The sequence below is a fragment of the Hippopotamus amphibius genome, chromosome 13 (assembly GCF_030028045.1).
Source record: "Hippopotamus amphibius kiboko isolate mHipAmp2 chromosome 13, mHipAmp2.hap2, whole genome shotgun sequence".
NCBI classification, from domain to species: Eukaryota; Metazoa; Chordata; class Mammalia; order Artiodactyla; family Hippopotamidae; genus Hippopotamus; species Hippopotamus amphibius.
In genome coordinates, this window is record NC_080198.1 from 47,085,201 (window position 1) to 47,103,681 (window position 18,481).

Consider the following 18,481-nt stretch of genomic DNA (forward strand, 5'->3'; position numbering starts at 1 on the left):
GTGTGGCAGTTTGTGGTTTTCAAGTCCTGTATCATTCAATCTTCAAGAAAAACCTCATGAGGTACACAAAGCAGAAGCAGATAATATTTCCAGTTTAAGCCAAAGAAACTGAGGATTTAAAAAATTAAACGATTTGGAAAAACTCTCTCATTTCCCTTGTTGAGCACTTACTATACACTTAAAACTACTCTAAGTGTCATGGAGCACAAAAGAAGTACAAAACAATCGCTGTGTGGCTAGCTTTTAACACCACAGAACATCTCATGCAGTTGTGGATCCTTGGGACCCCCTTTCTTCTCCTTGACCTAACCCTTGGAGAAGCCAATGCTCCTGAAGGGACGGGGGTCATCCTATCTTTCACCCTACATCAATGGTCAGAATGCAGGTTGGCACCATGTTCCTAGAAGGCCAAAGCCTTTTAAAGGATATTCCATTTGACCCAGGAATTACAATTGCATGATACCATTTTAAGGAATTAAGAAGTAAACAGGCATTGTTTATAACAATAAAGAGGAAACAAAAATCATCCAATACCTAGATATCTAACCTATCTAATACCAGGTTAGATAAAGTATTCAACAGAACACTACGTACATGTTGAAAACTATATAAATTCATATTTATAGACATAGAAAGAATCCTATGATAAATTTTTAAATGAAAAGAACAGGTATATGATTATATTATCATAAAAATACAAAGATGTTTAAATGTGCACATATAGCAAGTGTCAATCTGAGAATGAGAGGATTTAAAAAAATTTTTAATTTTTTAATTAAATTTTTAATATTTAATTTTTTTCTACTTACCTGGATTTTATAAATTTTACAATAAGTATTACTTATTAATGAAGAAATCACAAACCTTTTTTAAAAAAAATTCAAAAAATTTCAAGTTATTTCCCACTCTAACATGAATATACAAGAAATATGAGAAGTGCATACCAGGAGTTCATCCATACTAGTTTGACATTTCTCAAGGTTTATCCGTTTGATTGCCACCTTCTCCTTTTTAGGGGCACAATACGCTGCCTGGACCACAGCCGTTGCTCCACTCCCTAAAGATAAATACATAAATGAGTAAATAAATAGAGGGGTAGATAAAAACAAGACATTTCTAATTCCTACACAATTTAAACAAGAGAATAATTCTTAACTTGTTCTTACACTCAACAGATGTAGATGAAACACTTTAAAAAGTAGGGTGTCAAAAAAAGCAAAAGCCTCAACCACTTCATAGAATTGTCAATAAAAACCAGTGCGCGCGCGCACGCGCGCACACACACACACACACACACACACACACACACACACATATACACACACACACACACTCTGCTAGGGTTCCAGAAGTTCGAGAATATGATGGTGTAGGCTCACATTTCCCTGCTCTTCTCCTCTAAATACAACTAAATACCCTAGAAATAATTCAACAGACAATCATAAAGACAACCTGAAACAGACAATCTGAAAGATAGAAAGAAGCAGATGGACTGGCTAGGACCCTATACATCCATGAGTGACACCAGAACAGCCCACTTCCTGGAACCCCTAAGAGGGATAGACAGACAAACAAACAAATGAGAAAAATCCTTTCTGGCCGAAGGACTGTGAAAGGGGAAGCTCAGCAGCAACCGAGAAGATAGATTTCCTGACCCTTATCCCGGACAGTCCACCCACCCCACTAGCAGGGTCTCCACCCCACACCTAGACAACAGTAGGTCAGATTCACCAAAGGGGCAACTAGGTCCCTGCCCCACACCTGGGGCCATGTCCAGCCCATCTGCCCATAGCAGCAGCAGAGGTGGAGCTGGGGCAGGGGATGGGGGGGTTGGGGGCAGGGGACGGGAACCACACCCACCAGTCAGCCCAGGTAACACTTGTAGTGATTACACAGGAGTCCTTGCTGTGCTAGAAGAATAAAGCAGAAGAGACTAGCACTGCCAGAGCTCTGAAAACTAAATTATCATATGAATTACACAGCTTACAAAAGTAGGCCAGAACTTACACATTAAATCTAGAGTAACGGCCTACTAAAACAGAAATTTTAAATAGGATCAGGAGTCTCCCAACATTAATATCCTAAATGTCCATAACATAATTTTAAAAAAGAAAATCACTTTGTCATACCGAGAACCAAGAAATACACACTTGAGTGAGAAAAGATAATCACACTGATACAAACTCCAAAATGAATTACTAGTTGGAATTATCTGACAAGAATTTTAAAGCAGCCATCATAAAAGTGCTTCAACAAACAGTTAAGAATCATCTTAAAACAAAATAAAAATAGAAAAATCTCAGTAAGGAAACAGAAGCTATTAAAAAAAAAAAACAAAAACTACCAACTGGAAATTATACAACTGAAACATAATTTCCCAAATAAAAAACTTGCTGGAGAAACTCAATAGTAAAACAGAGATAATAGTGGATAAATTCAGTGAACTTGAGGATAAGATCAATAGTTTTACTCAATCTAAACAACAGAGAGAAAATAGACTGAAAACAAGAACAGAGCCTAAGGGAGAAGTGGGATATTAATAAAAGCTCTAAAATCTTTGTGGTACGTAGAATAATCCCCTGCCCCCTTCAAAGATGACCACATCCTAATCCTTGAGACCTGTGAATGTTACCATAAATCGCAAAAAGACTTGACATCTGTTATTAAGTTAAAATAAGGATGGAAAGAGGATCCTGGATTATCTGGGTGGGCCCAATGTAACCACAAGGGCCTTTATAAAAGAGAGGCAGTAGGGAGTCAGAGAAGATGAGACAAAGAAAGCAGAGGTCAGAGTAATGGAGCCATGAGCCAAGGAGCAAGTACTGGCACATGCAACAGCACGGATGAACCTTGAAAACATACTATGTGAAGTAAACTGATCACAAAAGACTACATATTGTATGACTACATATATATGAAAATGTCCATAGAACAGGTAAATCCACAGACACAGAAAACAGACTAGTGGTTACCAGGGGCTGGGAGAAGAAGAGAATGGGAGGTTACTGCTTAATGGGTACAATTTCTTTCTGGGGTGAAGAAAATGCTCTGGAATTAGACAATGATGATAGATGCACAACACTGTGAATATACTAAAAAACCACTGAACTGTACACTTAAAAAATGGTTAGTTTTATGTTATGTGACATATCTTGATCTTTTTAAAAAAGGGAATACTACAAGCAACTTTAGATCATAATTCAACAATTTAGAAAAAAATGGAAGAAGTGGGAACACTTTCCAACTCATTTCATGAAGCCAGCATTACCAACACCAAAACAAAACAAAGACATCACAAAACAAAACAAAACAAAACAAAAAACTACATACCAATACCTCTCATGAACTTAGCTGCAAAATCCTTAACAAAACATTAGCCAACTGAATCCAGCAACAGATAATATACCACAAGTAAGGAGTATGTATTCCAGGTATGCAAGGCTGGTATAATTAAAAAAAAAAAATCAGGACCTCCTAGGTGGTGTAGTGGTTAAGAATATGCCTGCCAATGCAGGGGACAGAGGTTCGAATCCTGCTCCAGCAAGATCCCACATGCCACGGAGCAACTAAGCCCATGCGCCACAACTATTGAGCCTGTGCTTTAGGGCCCGTGAGCCACAACTATTGAGCCCATGTGCTGCAATAACTGAAGCCTACATGCCTAGAGCCCGTGCTCTGCAACAAGAGAAGCCATGGCAATGAGAAGCCCGTGCACCACAATGAAGAGTAGCCCCCACTCGCCGCAACTAGACAAAGCCCGTGTGCAGCAACGAAGACCCAACACAGCAAATAAATTAATTAATTAATTAATTTTTAAAAAAAGCTTCTAGAGCTAATAAAAGATTGCAAGATAAAAGATCTACACACAAAAACTAATTGCATTTCTATATACTAACAACAAACAAGTGGAAACCAAAATCTTAAAACATAATATCATTTACAATTGCTCCCCCAAAATGAAATATTTAGCTATAAATCCAATAAAATATGAACAGGATCTGTATGCTGAAAATTACAAAATACCAAGGAAAAAACACCTAAATACCTGGAGACTTACCATGTTCATGGATTAGAAAAATCAACACAATAAAGCTGTCAATACTCCCCAAATTGACCAAATATAGGTTTAATGCAATTCCTGTCAAAATCCTGGCAAAGTGTTTTGTATACATAGACAAGCTTACTCTAAAATTTATATGAAAAGGGAAGCCCCTAGAATAATCAACAATAGTAAAGAAGAGGAACAAAGTTGAAGGATTCATACTATCCAATTTAAAGGCTTACTGTATAGTGACAGTAATCAAGACAGTAGGGCATAGGCAGAGGGATAGACAGACAGACAGACAGACAGACAGACAGACACACACACACACACACACACACACACCAGAATAGAGAACCCAGAAACAGATTCATACAAATGTGCCATAGTGATTTTTGCAAAGGTACAAAAGCAACTCAACAGAGATGGGATCACCTACCAGAATGGCTAAAATAAATTTTTTAAGTGATAACACCAAATGCTGGTGAGGATGTGGTAAAACTAGATCACTTATACAATGGAGGTGAAAACATAAAACATGATATAGCCACTCTAGAAAATAGTTTGGCCATTTCTTTAAAACTAAAAATGATCTTGTACAACTCAGCATTTGTATGCCTGGGTATTTACCTGAAAAAAATTAAAATTTATGTTCACACAGAAACTTGTATATGAATATACACAGCAGTTTTAGTCATAACAGCTAAAAACTGGAAACTACCCAGATATCCTTTAACAGGCAAATAGTTACATCCACACAGACAAATACTACTGAGCAATAAAGATGAACAAACTATTGATATGCACAATTACCTAGATGAACCTCAAGGGCATTATGCTGAGTGAAAAAAGCCAATCTCAAAAAGTTACATATTTTATGACAATTTATATAACACTCTTGAAATAAAAATAACAGTCACAGAGAACAGATAAGTGGTTGTCAGGCATTAGGGATATGGGTAGTCAGGTTAGGATGGCTATAACGGCGTAGCCTGAGGGACTTTGTGGTTGAATACAGTTCTGTATCTTAAATTTAGTGGTAGTTACACAAAGGTACACATGTAATAAAACTGCACAGAAGCATACACACATGCATACAAATGAGTACAGTACACATATAGATAGTAAGCTCTAAGTTCCACAGATTGGTAAAAAATAAAAATAAAAATAAAATAAAAATAAATTAAAAAAAAGAGAAGCCTAGGCTTCAATCCATCTGTTACTCTTAATGAAATAATCTTCATGCAGTAAGAGAGCCCGTGTGCCACAGTGAAGACCCAGCGCAGCCCAAATAAAAAAATTTTTTAATTAAAAAAAAAACCTTCAAAGTCCATTTGCACAATATCACTCCTCAGATCACTAAACCACGGCCACTAGTTGATACTGTACACCTTGATAACTTAACACTTTTAACTTATTTTCCACGCCTCAGATGCAATTTAGTTTATCCCCATCTCCATGCCTCTGTGCAAGCCATTCACCTTACTTTCTACATATTAATCCATACTTCCCCCTCCTTTTAAAGCCCAAGTCAAAACTCACCTACCTTCAGGAAGCTCCATGGAAAACACATTCAGATTCAAACTTGAACTCTACTACCATTAGCAGGATAAGTCTTGGTTCCCTGATTATGTGCCTGGAAGTAGCAATGCTCAATGTATATCATTATTGTTTATTTATTTACCTATTATCTTACTATCAGATATTTAAACTGTTAAAAGACACAGCTGCGTCTCCTCAAGTATATGGCACAGGGTAGGTTTATTATGCTTCTAAAGTACTTGAATCTGTACCAAAACATTCAAGGATTTATCCTCAACAACTCCCCACCTCTACCCATACCATTTAAACTGCAGTGTTTTTCAATGTTTTAATCACTGGTTCTTCTGTACATACAGCCTTAGATAGAGATGAACTGTGAACAATAAAAAAGAAAAACTGTGCAATCATTAAATTCTTCCTCCCTCCTCTCCATTCTCTCATCTTCTTCCCAAATAAAAAGTAATTTCACCAAAATGTTGACAGAAGAAGGCATGGGGGGGACTTACCTGGTGGCACAGTGGTTAAGACTCTGCACTCCCAATGAGGGGGCCAGGGTTTGATCCCTGGTCAGGGAACAGGATCCCACATGCTGCAACTAGGGAGCCCGTGAGCTGCAACTAAGGAGCACACCTGCTGCAACTAAGACCCAGTGTAACCAAATAAATAAACAAAAATAAATTAAAAAATAGGGCATGGGGGAAGAAAAATATTGAAAGCATGTTGCATTTCACATGAAGTATTCTACTTAAAACTGCTTTTTCTTAATATAATTACTGTGCAATACATGTTTTTTTAAAAATAAATTTATTTATTTATTTATTTATTGGCTGCAGTGGGTCTTCATTGCTGCACACAGGCTTTCTCTAGTTGTGGCGAGTGGGGGCTACTTCTCATTGTGGTGTGCGGGGGTTCTTATTTCTGTGGCTTCTCTTGTTGCCGAGCACGGGTTCTAGGCACGTGGGCTTCAGTACTTGCGGCACATGGGCTCAATAGTTGTGGCTCATGGGCTCTAGAGCTCAGGTTCAATAGTTGTGGTGCAAGGGCTTAGTTGCTCCGGGGCACGTGGGATCTTCCTGGAGTGGGGATTGAACAACTGTCACCTGCATTGGCAGGCGGATTCTTAACCACTGCACCACCAGGAAAGTCCCTACAATACATACTTTTTTTCTCTTCTTTAAAGCAGGTTCCTTCATAAGGAATTTTTCAAACCACAAGTCAACTTATGGGGTTTCAACTATCATTTTTCTTAGAGTGAGCAGAATCAAATCAGAAACTATCAGTATGTATTGCACATAGTAAAAGCAAATATTATCTATCAACTACACTTCAATAAAAATTAAATAAAAAATTAAAAAGTAAATATTATCTTGTAAAACTTTTACTTCAGTGTAAATACACATGCAAATATGTAAAAGGTATCTGTTAGGAATGGTTTAGTCAAAGTGTGAAAGCTACTGCTCTAACACCCTCAAATAAGCACTGGATTAATATGAAGAATAATATAATGGAAAAGGTAAAACAATTTCCAATAAAGCACCCTAATTCAGAAGTTTATTATTTTATATGTTGTGCATCCTTATGCACATCCCCCAGGTCCCCACTCTTCCACTCTTCTGTCTTCTCCTAGCTGGTTCTTTTTTGAATATATAAAAATTTATTTATTTATTTATTTATTTATTTGGCTGTGTTGGGTTTATTTATTTATTTGTTTGTTTACTTATTTAATTGGTTGTGTTGGGTCTTTTGTGCTGTGCACGGGCTTTCTTTAGTTACGGTGAGTGGGGGCTACTCTTCGTTGTGGTGCACGGGCTCCTCATTGCCGTGGCTTCTCTTGTTGGGGAGCACAGGCTCTAGGCACATGGGCTTCAGCCGTTGCAGCACATGGGCTCAATAGCTGTGGCTCACGGGCTCTAAAGCGCAGGCTCAATAGTTGTGGTGCACGGGCTCAGCTGCTCCGTGGCATGTGGGATCTTCCTGGAGCAGGGATCAAACCCGTGTCCCCTGCATTGGCAGGAGGATTCTTAACCACTGAGCCACCTAGGAAGCCCCTAGCTGATTCTTTAACTGCTGTGTTAGAGTGCATTACACACCAGAATGGATTAAAGTGCAAAAACATGACTGAGCTTTCTTCTGAAATCCTTCAAACTGGGTAATGTTCTCTTGAGACAGAAAAAGAGCTGCCGAAAGTCACAAGGGGACTAAAAAAATTTCACATTCTCTCTCCACTTTACTAGATCCTGAAATTTAAGAGTGAGCAAAAATATGGATTTTATTCCTATCTGTGAGGAAAAAATAAATCAAATGAATCAAATCAACTGAAGATATTTTCCCCCCAAATTCTGACCAACCATCACTATGACACACACATATTTTAAAGATTTTAAGTATTTTTAGTAAGGTTTTATAGCCACTAAAGAGCTAGTCCAGACTATTCATTCTGAAAGATGACTAAGGCATTGTCACCTGAACCATGGAAAATACAGGAATTTACAATTTCGTAAACCTTTTTCTCAATAAGCCCTCTTGTCAGAGTCACACTGAAAATTAAAGCTCCTTTACAGAAACAGCTGTAAGAACAGTCATTATGATAAAAATCACGCTCTCTCTCTATACAAAGATGAAAATAAAGACACTTTGCCATATGCTCTGAGTGATTATTCAAGCAGCCTAATGGTTTTTGCAATGAATCACCTCTCTCTCCTGTTCACCCTGGTGATCTCTATCTCAATGAAGAGTAACCCCAACCTTCTGGACGCTCCTGCCAAAAATCTTGGAGACTTCTCACATCTAATTCAGCGGCGTATCTCTAACTTCAAAATGTGTTATACCAGCATCAGCTTCTCATCACCTCCACTACTACCTCTTTTCCCTGGATAACCTCTCCTTCCACCCCCATACCCTTACGAAACTATTCTCCACATAGCAGCCCAGGTTATCTTTCTAAAACATAAAATCTTATGCAAAGCAAAAGCCAAGTAGCACCGTGAATTACCACGCTTCACATCATCTGATGGCCAGGACCATCCATCCCTAGCTACCACCTTACTCTTCTGCTCTCTTCAACCAGTCTGCCTCTTCAACCTCGGAATCACTCTGCTCCAGCCACCCTCGCCTCCTTATTCCACATCACCGTGCTCCTTCTTCAGGACCTTTGCTCCTGCTGTTCCCTCTGCCTGGAACAAACTTCCTGCAGATAACGACATCCACTCCTCCACCTCCTTCAGGTCTTTCCTCAAATGTCACCTTCTCAGTGAGGCTTTCCTTGACCTCTTTAAAACTCACCTCTATCCCTAGCAGTTCCCAACCCCTTTCCCTATTTTATATTTGTCCTTCATCACCACCAGATTATAAGCTCCATAAAAGAAGGGATTTCTGTCTGTCTACTTTGCTGCTATATCTCCAGCATCCAAATAGTGTCTGACACACAAGAGGAGGTCAGTAAATATTTGTTGAATAGATTAATCAATCAAGTAGTGGCATATATTTTCAAGGAAAAAAAAATTTGCTCACTTGGGACAGAACAAACACAAAAATAGCCCAGTCTTCATGGACATTACCTCATTATTACCATCATGAGAGTTAACATTTATTGAGCATTTACTCTGTGTGCCAAGTACCATGCTGAACACTCTCTTTACTTGCGTTTCTTTTTTTCATCTAATTCTCACAATAATCCCATGAGTTAGGTATTATTGATCTTACAAAGCAATACAAGCAAAAGTAAGACTTAGGTCATAAATTAGAAAGAAGCAGAGTAGGGCCCAGAAACCAGAACTACATGATGTTTCAACACCATGCTCTTAATTGGTAGGCAACTGCTTCTTTAGATTAAAGCTAACATTTATTAACTGATTACTATGTGTCAGGTTAAATTATTTACCTGCAATCTCTTATTTAACTATTTTAATTAAAAAAAACAAAACAAAACAAAAACCCGAGGCCAACACTATTAGTTGCCTATTCAACATACAATTTTCCTTCCTTCCTTAATAAGAGAATTTTGACCTATTTTGTTTGAAGTAATAATGTACTTGAATAAAAAGCTTCATTTCATTTGCAAATGGCCAAACGACACAGTTCTGTCCAATAAAATAGAAATGTAAGTCACTGAGTAAGACTTCCAGGAAAGAAAGCCCTTTGAAAGGGAGCCAACTGAGTTGTTATGTGACTTTGTCCTTTTACCATTTTCTTCTGGCTTGGAACACAAGCACAAGGCTAGGGGTGGAACAACTATCTTGCAAGCATGAGAATGCAAGTCATGTGCTGAGTGGCGTGGAGTGCGGAACTAGGAGCCTAGGTGCCTGATGGCACCTATGCTGCCACTCCAGTTTTCTTGTCATTTAAAGGGGGCAAAACAGTATTTTATTAAGCCACTATTATTTGTTTTCCATTACATGCAACCAAATGCAATCCCTATCTGATACAGCCCTATGAGGTTGTTGGCCCAGTGCTGGCCTTATTGAAAATGTTATCATAGCTAAGTCCTCCAATCGGGGGAGAAAATACACTAACCATTTAAGTATCACTCTATCGATAGAACTTAATGTCTTTCATATTTATGGAGGAGCCAGAGGTAGGATCCTGGAATCTGTATTTGGAAACCAATACTTTAGACATCAAATGTGTAGCTAGTGAATAATTAAAATTTAAAAGGGGAGGGAAAGTAGAGAATAAAGCTAGTGGGCTGCCTTCACCAAAAATGTCAAAGGGGGCTTCCCAGGTGGCGCAGTGGTTAAGAATCCGCCTGACAATGCAGGCAACACGGGTTCAATCCCCGCTCCAGAAAGATTCCACGTGCCGTGGAGCAACTAAGCCCGTGCGCCAAAACTATTGAGCCTGCGCTTTAGAGCCCACGATACACAACTATTGAGCCCGTGTGCTGCAACTACTGAAGCCCACATGCCTAGAGCCCGTGCTCTGCAACAAGAGAGGCCACGGCAATGAGGAGCCCACTCCTCGCAACTAAAAAGAAAGCTGGCGCACAGCAAAAAAAAAAAAAAAGACCCAACACAGCCAATAAAATAAATAAATAAATTTATAAAAGTGTCAAAGGTAAGTGAATCACACCTTACTAAAAACAGATCTTACAGAACAATTTTCTAAACCTAGGCTGAGGTAAACATTAAATATTTGAGACTTTTCAAAATGCATGCTAACAAAAGCCACATGGCACAGCCCCTGACAGACTGGTTTCCCACTCTGCCACTATTGTATTGTGGGCTATAGGTGGCAGGGCCTTACACAGCTGTACTACCATGTCCAGCATAAATCCTAAAATCCATCTAAACTTGAATGAGATCTGGATGTAAGAAAAAAGAAAAAAAAAGATGCAGTGATGTTCTAATAAACACTACAACAGATTCAAATATTACAAGAGTACAAGTGTTACAAGATTTCAAATCATGTAGTAGTTCACATTTTACGGCAGTACCAAAAATTAGGAATCAGAAACAGGAGAAAAAAAGAAAGAGATAACAAAGAGATTGTATAGAGTAATGAACAACGAGCTAAAAGCTTCTTACAAACAGTTACACTTAATCTGTACAACAGCCCCTGTGACATAGGTACCATTATCCCCATTTTACAGACAAAAAACTGACACTAAAACTAGTTATATAAATTGCCCAAGATCAAATAGGTAGTAAGAGGTAAAGCCAGGATTTGAATCCAAGTCAGTCTAACCCCAAAGCCCATACTCTTACAGTTACTTCAACACACATCAAATACAGTACAACACCTGGTCAGAAGTGCTAATACAACAGTAAGGGTTAGGAAGGAGCTCGAAAACACTGAAAAGATGAATGATTAATAATGGGACTAATATTACATCTTTTACAAGTGATCATACTTAACTTCAAACCATTGCCAAAGCATGCTTAAGATTATACAATTCTTTAAAAGGAAGTCCTTTGAATTCCCAACCTGTATGCTTTTATTATGTTCTAGGAAGGAAATTTTCTTTTCTCTATAGGATTTTGTCAGAAAAAGAGAAAAAACAATGTGAGACACTAACCCCACAAATACAGTTCTAAGGAGCACATGTGAAAAAAAATCATAGTTCAAATAACTGTATGTGCTTTGATGAGAAAGGAGACACCATTATACCATTTCCTTAAGATACAATCCTTTGGAAACACAATCAAAAAGATTCCCCCAAGCCTTTTTTCCCCACACTTCAATCATTTGTTTCCTGAAAAAAAATGAGTGTAACCTGAAGAAATTACAAAGATTCATTTTGAAAACTACTTACGGCTTATTACAAAATACTGTATTCCAAACATTTTGGCACAGAAGCAAAGTCAGAATAAGCATACACTGCTTTATTGAGCCTTGCTACTTGTACTAGGCTGTAGTTCAAGGAAAAACTTTTTTTCCTTCCTCTTGGGAAGATAAGATGAGAGAGTGTGTGAGGAGTGAAGTGCATTTGAAACTTTCAGGAACTTACTAATGAGAGAGGGAACATTTTTAAAAATGACAAAATAGGATACACCAAAGAGAATAAATCTAATTGTACCTAAAAGGGTTATCTACAAAATATCTGCTCCAATCAGTTTCATTTTTGTTTTTTTTTGTTTTTTTTTTTACTGTAAGGATATTTCTTTTAACAGGTGGGACTATGACCACCATCTTCCAGTTACTTCCCAAAACCAATCAAATGAAGACGCAGAAACAAGGATCCTGGATTAGGCAACAGCTGGATGCCAGTACTGGCTCTGCCCATAACTAGCTCTGACTTTAGACAAGTCATTTTACCTTTCTATGTACCAGTGTCTTCATCTGTAAAACCAGATGGTTCACTTTATCTCACACCTTACAGAAACCTTAACTCAAAATATATCAGAGGACTAAATTTAAGAGCTAAAACTCTAACACTGAGAAGAAAACATAGGAAAAAAAATCTTTGTGATGTTAGGCTACTAAAGATTTTTCGGGACTTCCCCGGTGGTCCAGTGGTTAAGACTCCACACTTCCACTGCAGGGGGGGCAGGTTAGATCCCTGGTCGGGGAACTAAGATCGTGCAAGCCCCCCACACCCTCCCCCTCCAAGAAAAAAAAAAGACTCAGAGTAAATATTTGAAATCATATATCAGGTGAAGGACTCATATTCAGAATGAATACACATTCACACACACACCTTTATAACTCAGTGAGAAGAAAACAACCCAATGGGTGACCCAAATGACAAAAGATTTGAACAGACATTTTACCAAAGAAGAGATATGAAAAGCTAATAAATAAGCACATGAAAAGATGCTCTCCATCATTAGTCATCAGGGAAATGCAAAACAAAACCACAATCAGATACCACTTCACATCTATGAGAATGGCTATAACCAAAAAGACAGACAACAAATACTGGCAAAAATGTAGAGAAATAGGAACCCTCATACGTGGCTGATGGGAATGTAAAATGGTAGAGCCACTTTAAAAAAAATTTGTCCATTTCTTAAAAAGTTAAACATAAATCTACTATATGACTCATCAATTCCACTCAAGAAAAATGAAAAACAATCAACATGAAGATTTGATGTAAATGCTCATAGAAACATTACTCCAAATAGTTAAAAAGCAGAAGCAACTCAATCTGCATCAAGTGGTGTCCAATAAAAACGAATAATGTACTAATACAGGCTACAACATGGATGAGCCTCAAAAAACATTACACCAAGTAAAAGAAACCTAACACGGGCTTCCCTGGTGGTGCAGTGGTTAAGAATCTACCTGCCAATGCATGGGACACAAATTCGAGCCCTGGTCCGGGAAGATCCCATGTTCCTCAGAGCAGCTAAGCCCGTGCGCCACAACTACTGAGTCCATGCACCACAACTACTGAAGCCTGTGGGCCTAGAGCCCATGCTCCACAACAAGAGAAGCCACCACAATAAGAAGCCTTTGCACTGAAATGAAGTAGTCCCCGCTCTCCACAACTACAGAAAGCCCACGCACAGCAATGAAGACCCTACGCAGCCAATAAATTAAAAAATAAATAAATAAAATTTAAAAAAAAAGAAAGAAACCAAACACAAAAGATCACATACTTTATGATCATATTTATATGAAACATCCAGAAAAGACAAATCTATAGACAGAAAGATTTGTGGTTGCCTTCAGCAGGGGGTGGGAACAGGGAGTGACTGCAAATGGACGTGAGGCATCCTTTTGGAATGATGGAAATGTTCTAAAATTGGATTGTGGTGATGACTGAACAACTCCGTAAATTTACTAAAAAACTATAGTACTGTACACTTAAAACAGGTGGATTTTATTGTATATAAATTGTTTATAAAAATGAGAAAATATTATGCTATGTGAATGAAGCCAAACACAAAAGACTACATATTATATGATCCCATTTATATGAAATGTCCAGAAAAGGCACATCTATGGAGACAGAAAGTAGATTTGTAGTTGCCTGGAACTGGGGGTAGGAATAGGGATTAACCGCAAACAGGCACAAGGGATCTCACTGGGATGATGAAAATATTCTAAAACTGGATTATGCTGATTCGTGCACAACATAAATTTACTAAAAATCATTTAATTTTATACTTAAAAATGGGTGAATTTTATACTAAAAAATGGGTGAAATTATACTTCAGAGTAAAGTTGTTTTCAAAAATAAGGTGGTCAGGACTTCCTAGGTGGCACAGTGGTTAAGAATCCATCTGCCAATGCAGGGGACATGGGTTCAAGCCCTGCCCCAGGAACACACTACATGCCGCGGAGCAACTAGGCCTGAGCATCACAACTATTGAGCCTGTGCTCTAGAGCCCATGAGCCACAACTATTGAGCCCATGTGCCACAACTACTGAAGCCCACGCGCCTAGAGCCCATGCTCCACAACAAGAGAGGCCACCACAATGAGGAGCCCACCCACCGCAACTAGGAAAACGCCCAGGTACAGCAACGAAGACCCAACGCAGCCAATAAATAAACATATAAATAAGTAAATAAATTTAAAAAAATAAGGTGGTCAAATCACATTGGAGTTAACTTTTTATCTTTGGACCTCTTTGAGAATGAGATGAAGACTAACCCTATCCCAGAGGGCTGAGCCTCCTTTGCTCACTCAAAGACGCTGTATTGGTCTGAGGACATGGAATTAACAAGTTTCTAAAGCTCTAGAGCCTTGTGCCACCTTAATAGCAAGGGCATTAAGAATGACAACAACCCTCCTCGTCACCCTAGAGATGCACACCTTAACAGAAAGAAAAGCAAAATTCCTTTTCTAAAATGATAGGGACTCCCTTTCCTTACTATTTAGACATCATCTTGGAAGCTCCCACTTAATCCTTTTTTCAGTATGAAACTCTGACTGAGAGACTCAGAAGCAATCAATCAAGACAGAGACTGTCTTTAGAACCAACCAGTACACATCAAAGACCCAGCAGGTAGTAAGGACCAGATCCATGAAGTGGTTTAAGGAAAAAGATGTGATGCCTTTCAGATAAAACTTAGCCCAGATTTGTTCTGAAACAAGAGGAAGTAAAGTGAAAAAAAGAAATGTGACAAAGTTTCTCTGAACACAGACATGGTGCAATAAACACTCCCCTCCCCACTCCCCCCACCCCCCCAAGACAGCTAAGGAGTTTTCAGCCACTCTTTGTTATAAAACTAATTTAGGACAAGATGCTGATCTAGCAAAGCAGGCAATCTCCTTCCTCCAACACACAGGGGTCTGCTCGTGTCTGTTGGATTGAGCTTCTGTTTAGCTAAATCCACCCCCTTTTGATTTCTAAAATCACTAGATCATTGTTGTCCAACAAATACTCCCCTCATTACCAGTCCCCACCCACCTCCTATCACTGTGCCTCTCTGAGAATTACAATCCATGTTTGTGCAAACTTTGGTCTCTGCCAACTGGTATTCCCAGACCCCCTTTAAATTCATTCCACACCCAAAAGCCAGATTCATAGGATCATATCATGTCTCTGCTTGAAGCCCTCCAATAACACTTAAAATTCCAAAATCCTTACCTTGGCCGAAAAGGCCCCTGAAATCTGGCTCCTCCCTTAACTTTCTACCCTTACCAGTCTTCTTTCGGGTCCTAAAACACACCAAGCTCTTTCCCTCCTCAGGTGCCTTTGCATTTCCTCATCCCTCAGTAGGAAAAAATTTTTCCCTAGGCTCTTAAGCCTCTTTCTTATCCTTCAGTGCTCAACTTACACGTCACGCCTCAGAAAAAGCATCTTCCTTGAAATCGCCCCGACTAGGTCTCCAGGTTACTCTCTATCAGAACATCTTATCTCCCTGTAATTCTTTTTATTTGCCTACTTATTTGATGTCTACCTCCCTAACCAGAAAGTCAATTCCAAGTAGTCCTAAATTGGGTCTACGTCGCTCAGTGCGGTGGTACCTCCTGCAGCTTCACCTGAAAAGGATCCCCAGCTTCACCCCAGCAAGGCCTGGCACTTCGTGGGGGTTCTCGCGCGGATGAGGGAGTGAACAGAAGCATCCTAACCCATCACCCCCCGAGCAGGTGGCCGTGCCCCCATCAGTAATACCCCATTTCTCCCACCGCCTCGTAAAGGCCTGGCCCACACATGCACTTCTGTTTCTCCCTCAGCCACATCTGTCCCTCAGGTTCAAACATCTGTCACTACACAAATCTCGGGTGAGCCCCTCAAACCCCACCCCACCCCGCACAGGCGCGCCACTCAAAATCCCCTCCACGCTTTGCACGCGCTGAACAACCCGGAGCCTCACCCACGCGCCTACCAACCCCCGGGCCGCTCGAGCGCCCACCAATATCTGAGAGTCCTGCGGGTCCCCACGTTCCCGCGTGTCACCCGCCGCCCGGCGCGGCGCCTCCCCCCTCCGCGGCGCCAGCTCTCACCTATCACCTCCTGCAGCTCGTAATCGTCCCTGTTGATGGACCAGGGCAGGGCGCTGGAGTCCTCGGACATGACGGCGGCACGGCACTCGGTCCTCCCTCAAACTCGCTGACCTCTCTCTCCCCCTCGCCGCGCCTCTCCCCACCCCCAACCGCTGCCGCCGCGCCCCCACCAACCGCCTCTGGAACAGCCACGGGTCGGACGGCGCCTGGCGCGGGGCGGCCGCGCGGCAGAGCGGCGAGGGGCTCGAAGCACCCGTGGACCTTGCCTCCTGCTCCTCCTCGGCCGGCACTCCCCTGCCCGGCCCAGGTCCCGGCCTCGGCCTCCGCAGCAGCAGCGACAGGAGCTTCGCCTCAGCCCAGCCCCACTGTCCCGCCCTCCACCCCAGCCCCACGCACGGGCCAAACTTTCCCTTCTCCCTCCACCTGCCGACACGCAGCGCGCTGACGTCACCGCGCCGGTCACGCCCCGTCTAAGCCCCGCCTTCAGCCGCCATTTCAAGTGTGTCCGGATAAGCAGCGAGTGAGCAAGAAGCCCGAGGAGGAGGAAGTTGACAATGGAAAGGAAGAAATGCTTTGGAAAGAGTTCAACAAGGGCACCAGAAAGCCAGAGACGAGCCTAAAGTAGCAAAGAGGCGGTAGCCACACTAAGCATGGCGACCAAAGGGCGGCCTAGTGGAGGGGGCGGAGCCGCTTCCGGCGGCGGGGGTCACGTTGCCGTCTCCACCGTCGCATTCGTTGGCTTATTTGAGAAGGAATCAGAAAGGCAATAGGTGAGTGTGGACGTCAGTCATAAGTTAGTCCCGCCTCCAGTCTCTGGGCGCCCAGTTCAGTGACAGTGCTCCAGTCCGTCAAGATGGGGGGTACGCTGCTTGCTTTGCACCGTTCTCCCAAGAGACGTTGCGGCGTAGCCGTCACACCATAGGGACGTGCAGACGGCTCCGCGGGATGTGGGGAAACCCGAAGGAGCAGCTGGGTGGGGTAGCCTTGGGGTGTGACAACTGCCAACTGGGATAAAAGGCCTTGGGCCACGGGGCAAGAGTGGAACCGGAAGCGCCGCGTGACGACACTTTTTCTAGGCGGAAGTTGTCTCTGCAGCGCCCTTCGCGGCCTCCTCTGTACCCTTACTGGGCAGGGAGGGTGTTCTGTCCATTCTCAGTTTTAGGTCTGGAGCTCAAGTGAACACCTGTCTTGGGGCCTCGGAAGGTTGGAGTTCTTTTGCTGACGCGGCTGGGGCCATTAAACGAGTGAGGTTTGACCCAGGAGATCTGAGGTGTTTTCAAAGGACTTGACTTTTGTGTGATCTCACGGAACTTCAGTTTTCTCAGGTTGACCAATTAGACCCTTTGGGGAAATTAACGAGGTGAAATTGAATGCACTTGGTAAAATGGAATCAAGAGTATTGACGTGGTTTGGGCTAGGTGTGTTCAGTTAGACGTTCAATTGGACGTCTTTCAGACCGATAGTAGCCAGTATGAAAGAGGCCTTCTCCCAGACCCTGCCAGGCACTGGAAGCCCCGTGCAGGACATCCACCGACCACGAAACCAAAGCTGTCAACAAGGAGCTGGGGCAACGAAGGTGTTAGCACGTTTCCACCTGCTTGGTGGGATTGGAGAATGCTTCATGGAGGAGGAGACCCTGCAGGGTTAAAATGATATCAACAGGTGGAAATTGAGAGGCTTGAATATTCCAGTCACAGCAAAGGTGCGGGAGTTCCCAAGTCTGGAAGCACAGCACAGGCCTTGCTGTAGAGATTGGTTTCAGCCTTTAGCTACTGACACCTTCTTTATTGCCACGTGTTGCTTTTTTCTTTTTGCAGGGAGAAGAGGGATGGGGATCAGATTTATCAGAGAGGAGCTAAATCTGATGATAGAGATTAGAGATGTCAAGGTTTGTACCAATAGAAAGATCCATAAACCAGAGATTCTTAACCTGGGTTTATTGGCCTGTGTGGACCATGAACAGCCTTCAGAAGGGTTGTGGGTATTTTGTGGCTTTTTAACGTCTTTGAATTTATATGCAGAATAGTATATACTTAAGGGAGAAATCTGGGCACCTTCC

At 41.4% G+C, this 18,481-nt stretch overlaps 1 protein-coding gene across 1 annotated transcript in view; it reads right to left on the reverse strand.

The window, feature by feature from the left end:
* The window catches only part of OXSR1 (oxidative stress responsive kinase 1), a 91,922-nt gene extending 75,095 nt beyond the window's left edge, over nucleotides 1-16,827 (reverse strand). The window contains exons 1-2 of the mRNA XM_057705509.1: nucleotides 16,423-16,827; nucleotides 945-1,057 (exon numbers count right to left, since the gene is read on the reverse strand). Of these exons, the coding sequence (XP_057561492.1) occupies nucleotides 945-1,057; nucleotides 16,423-16,492 (183 nt within the window). The 5' untranslated portion in view covers nucleotides 16,493-16,827. The remainder of the gene's footprint in view (nucleotides 1-944; nucleotides 1,058-16,422) is intronic.
* Between the last annotated feature and the right edge of the window lie 1,654 nt (nucleotides 16,828-18,481).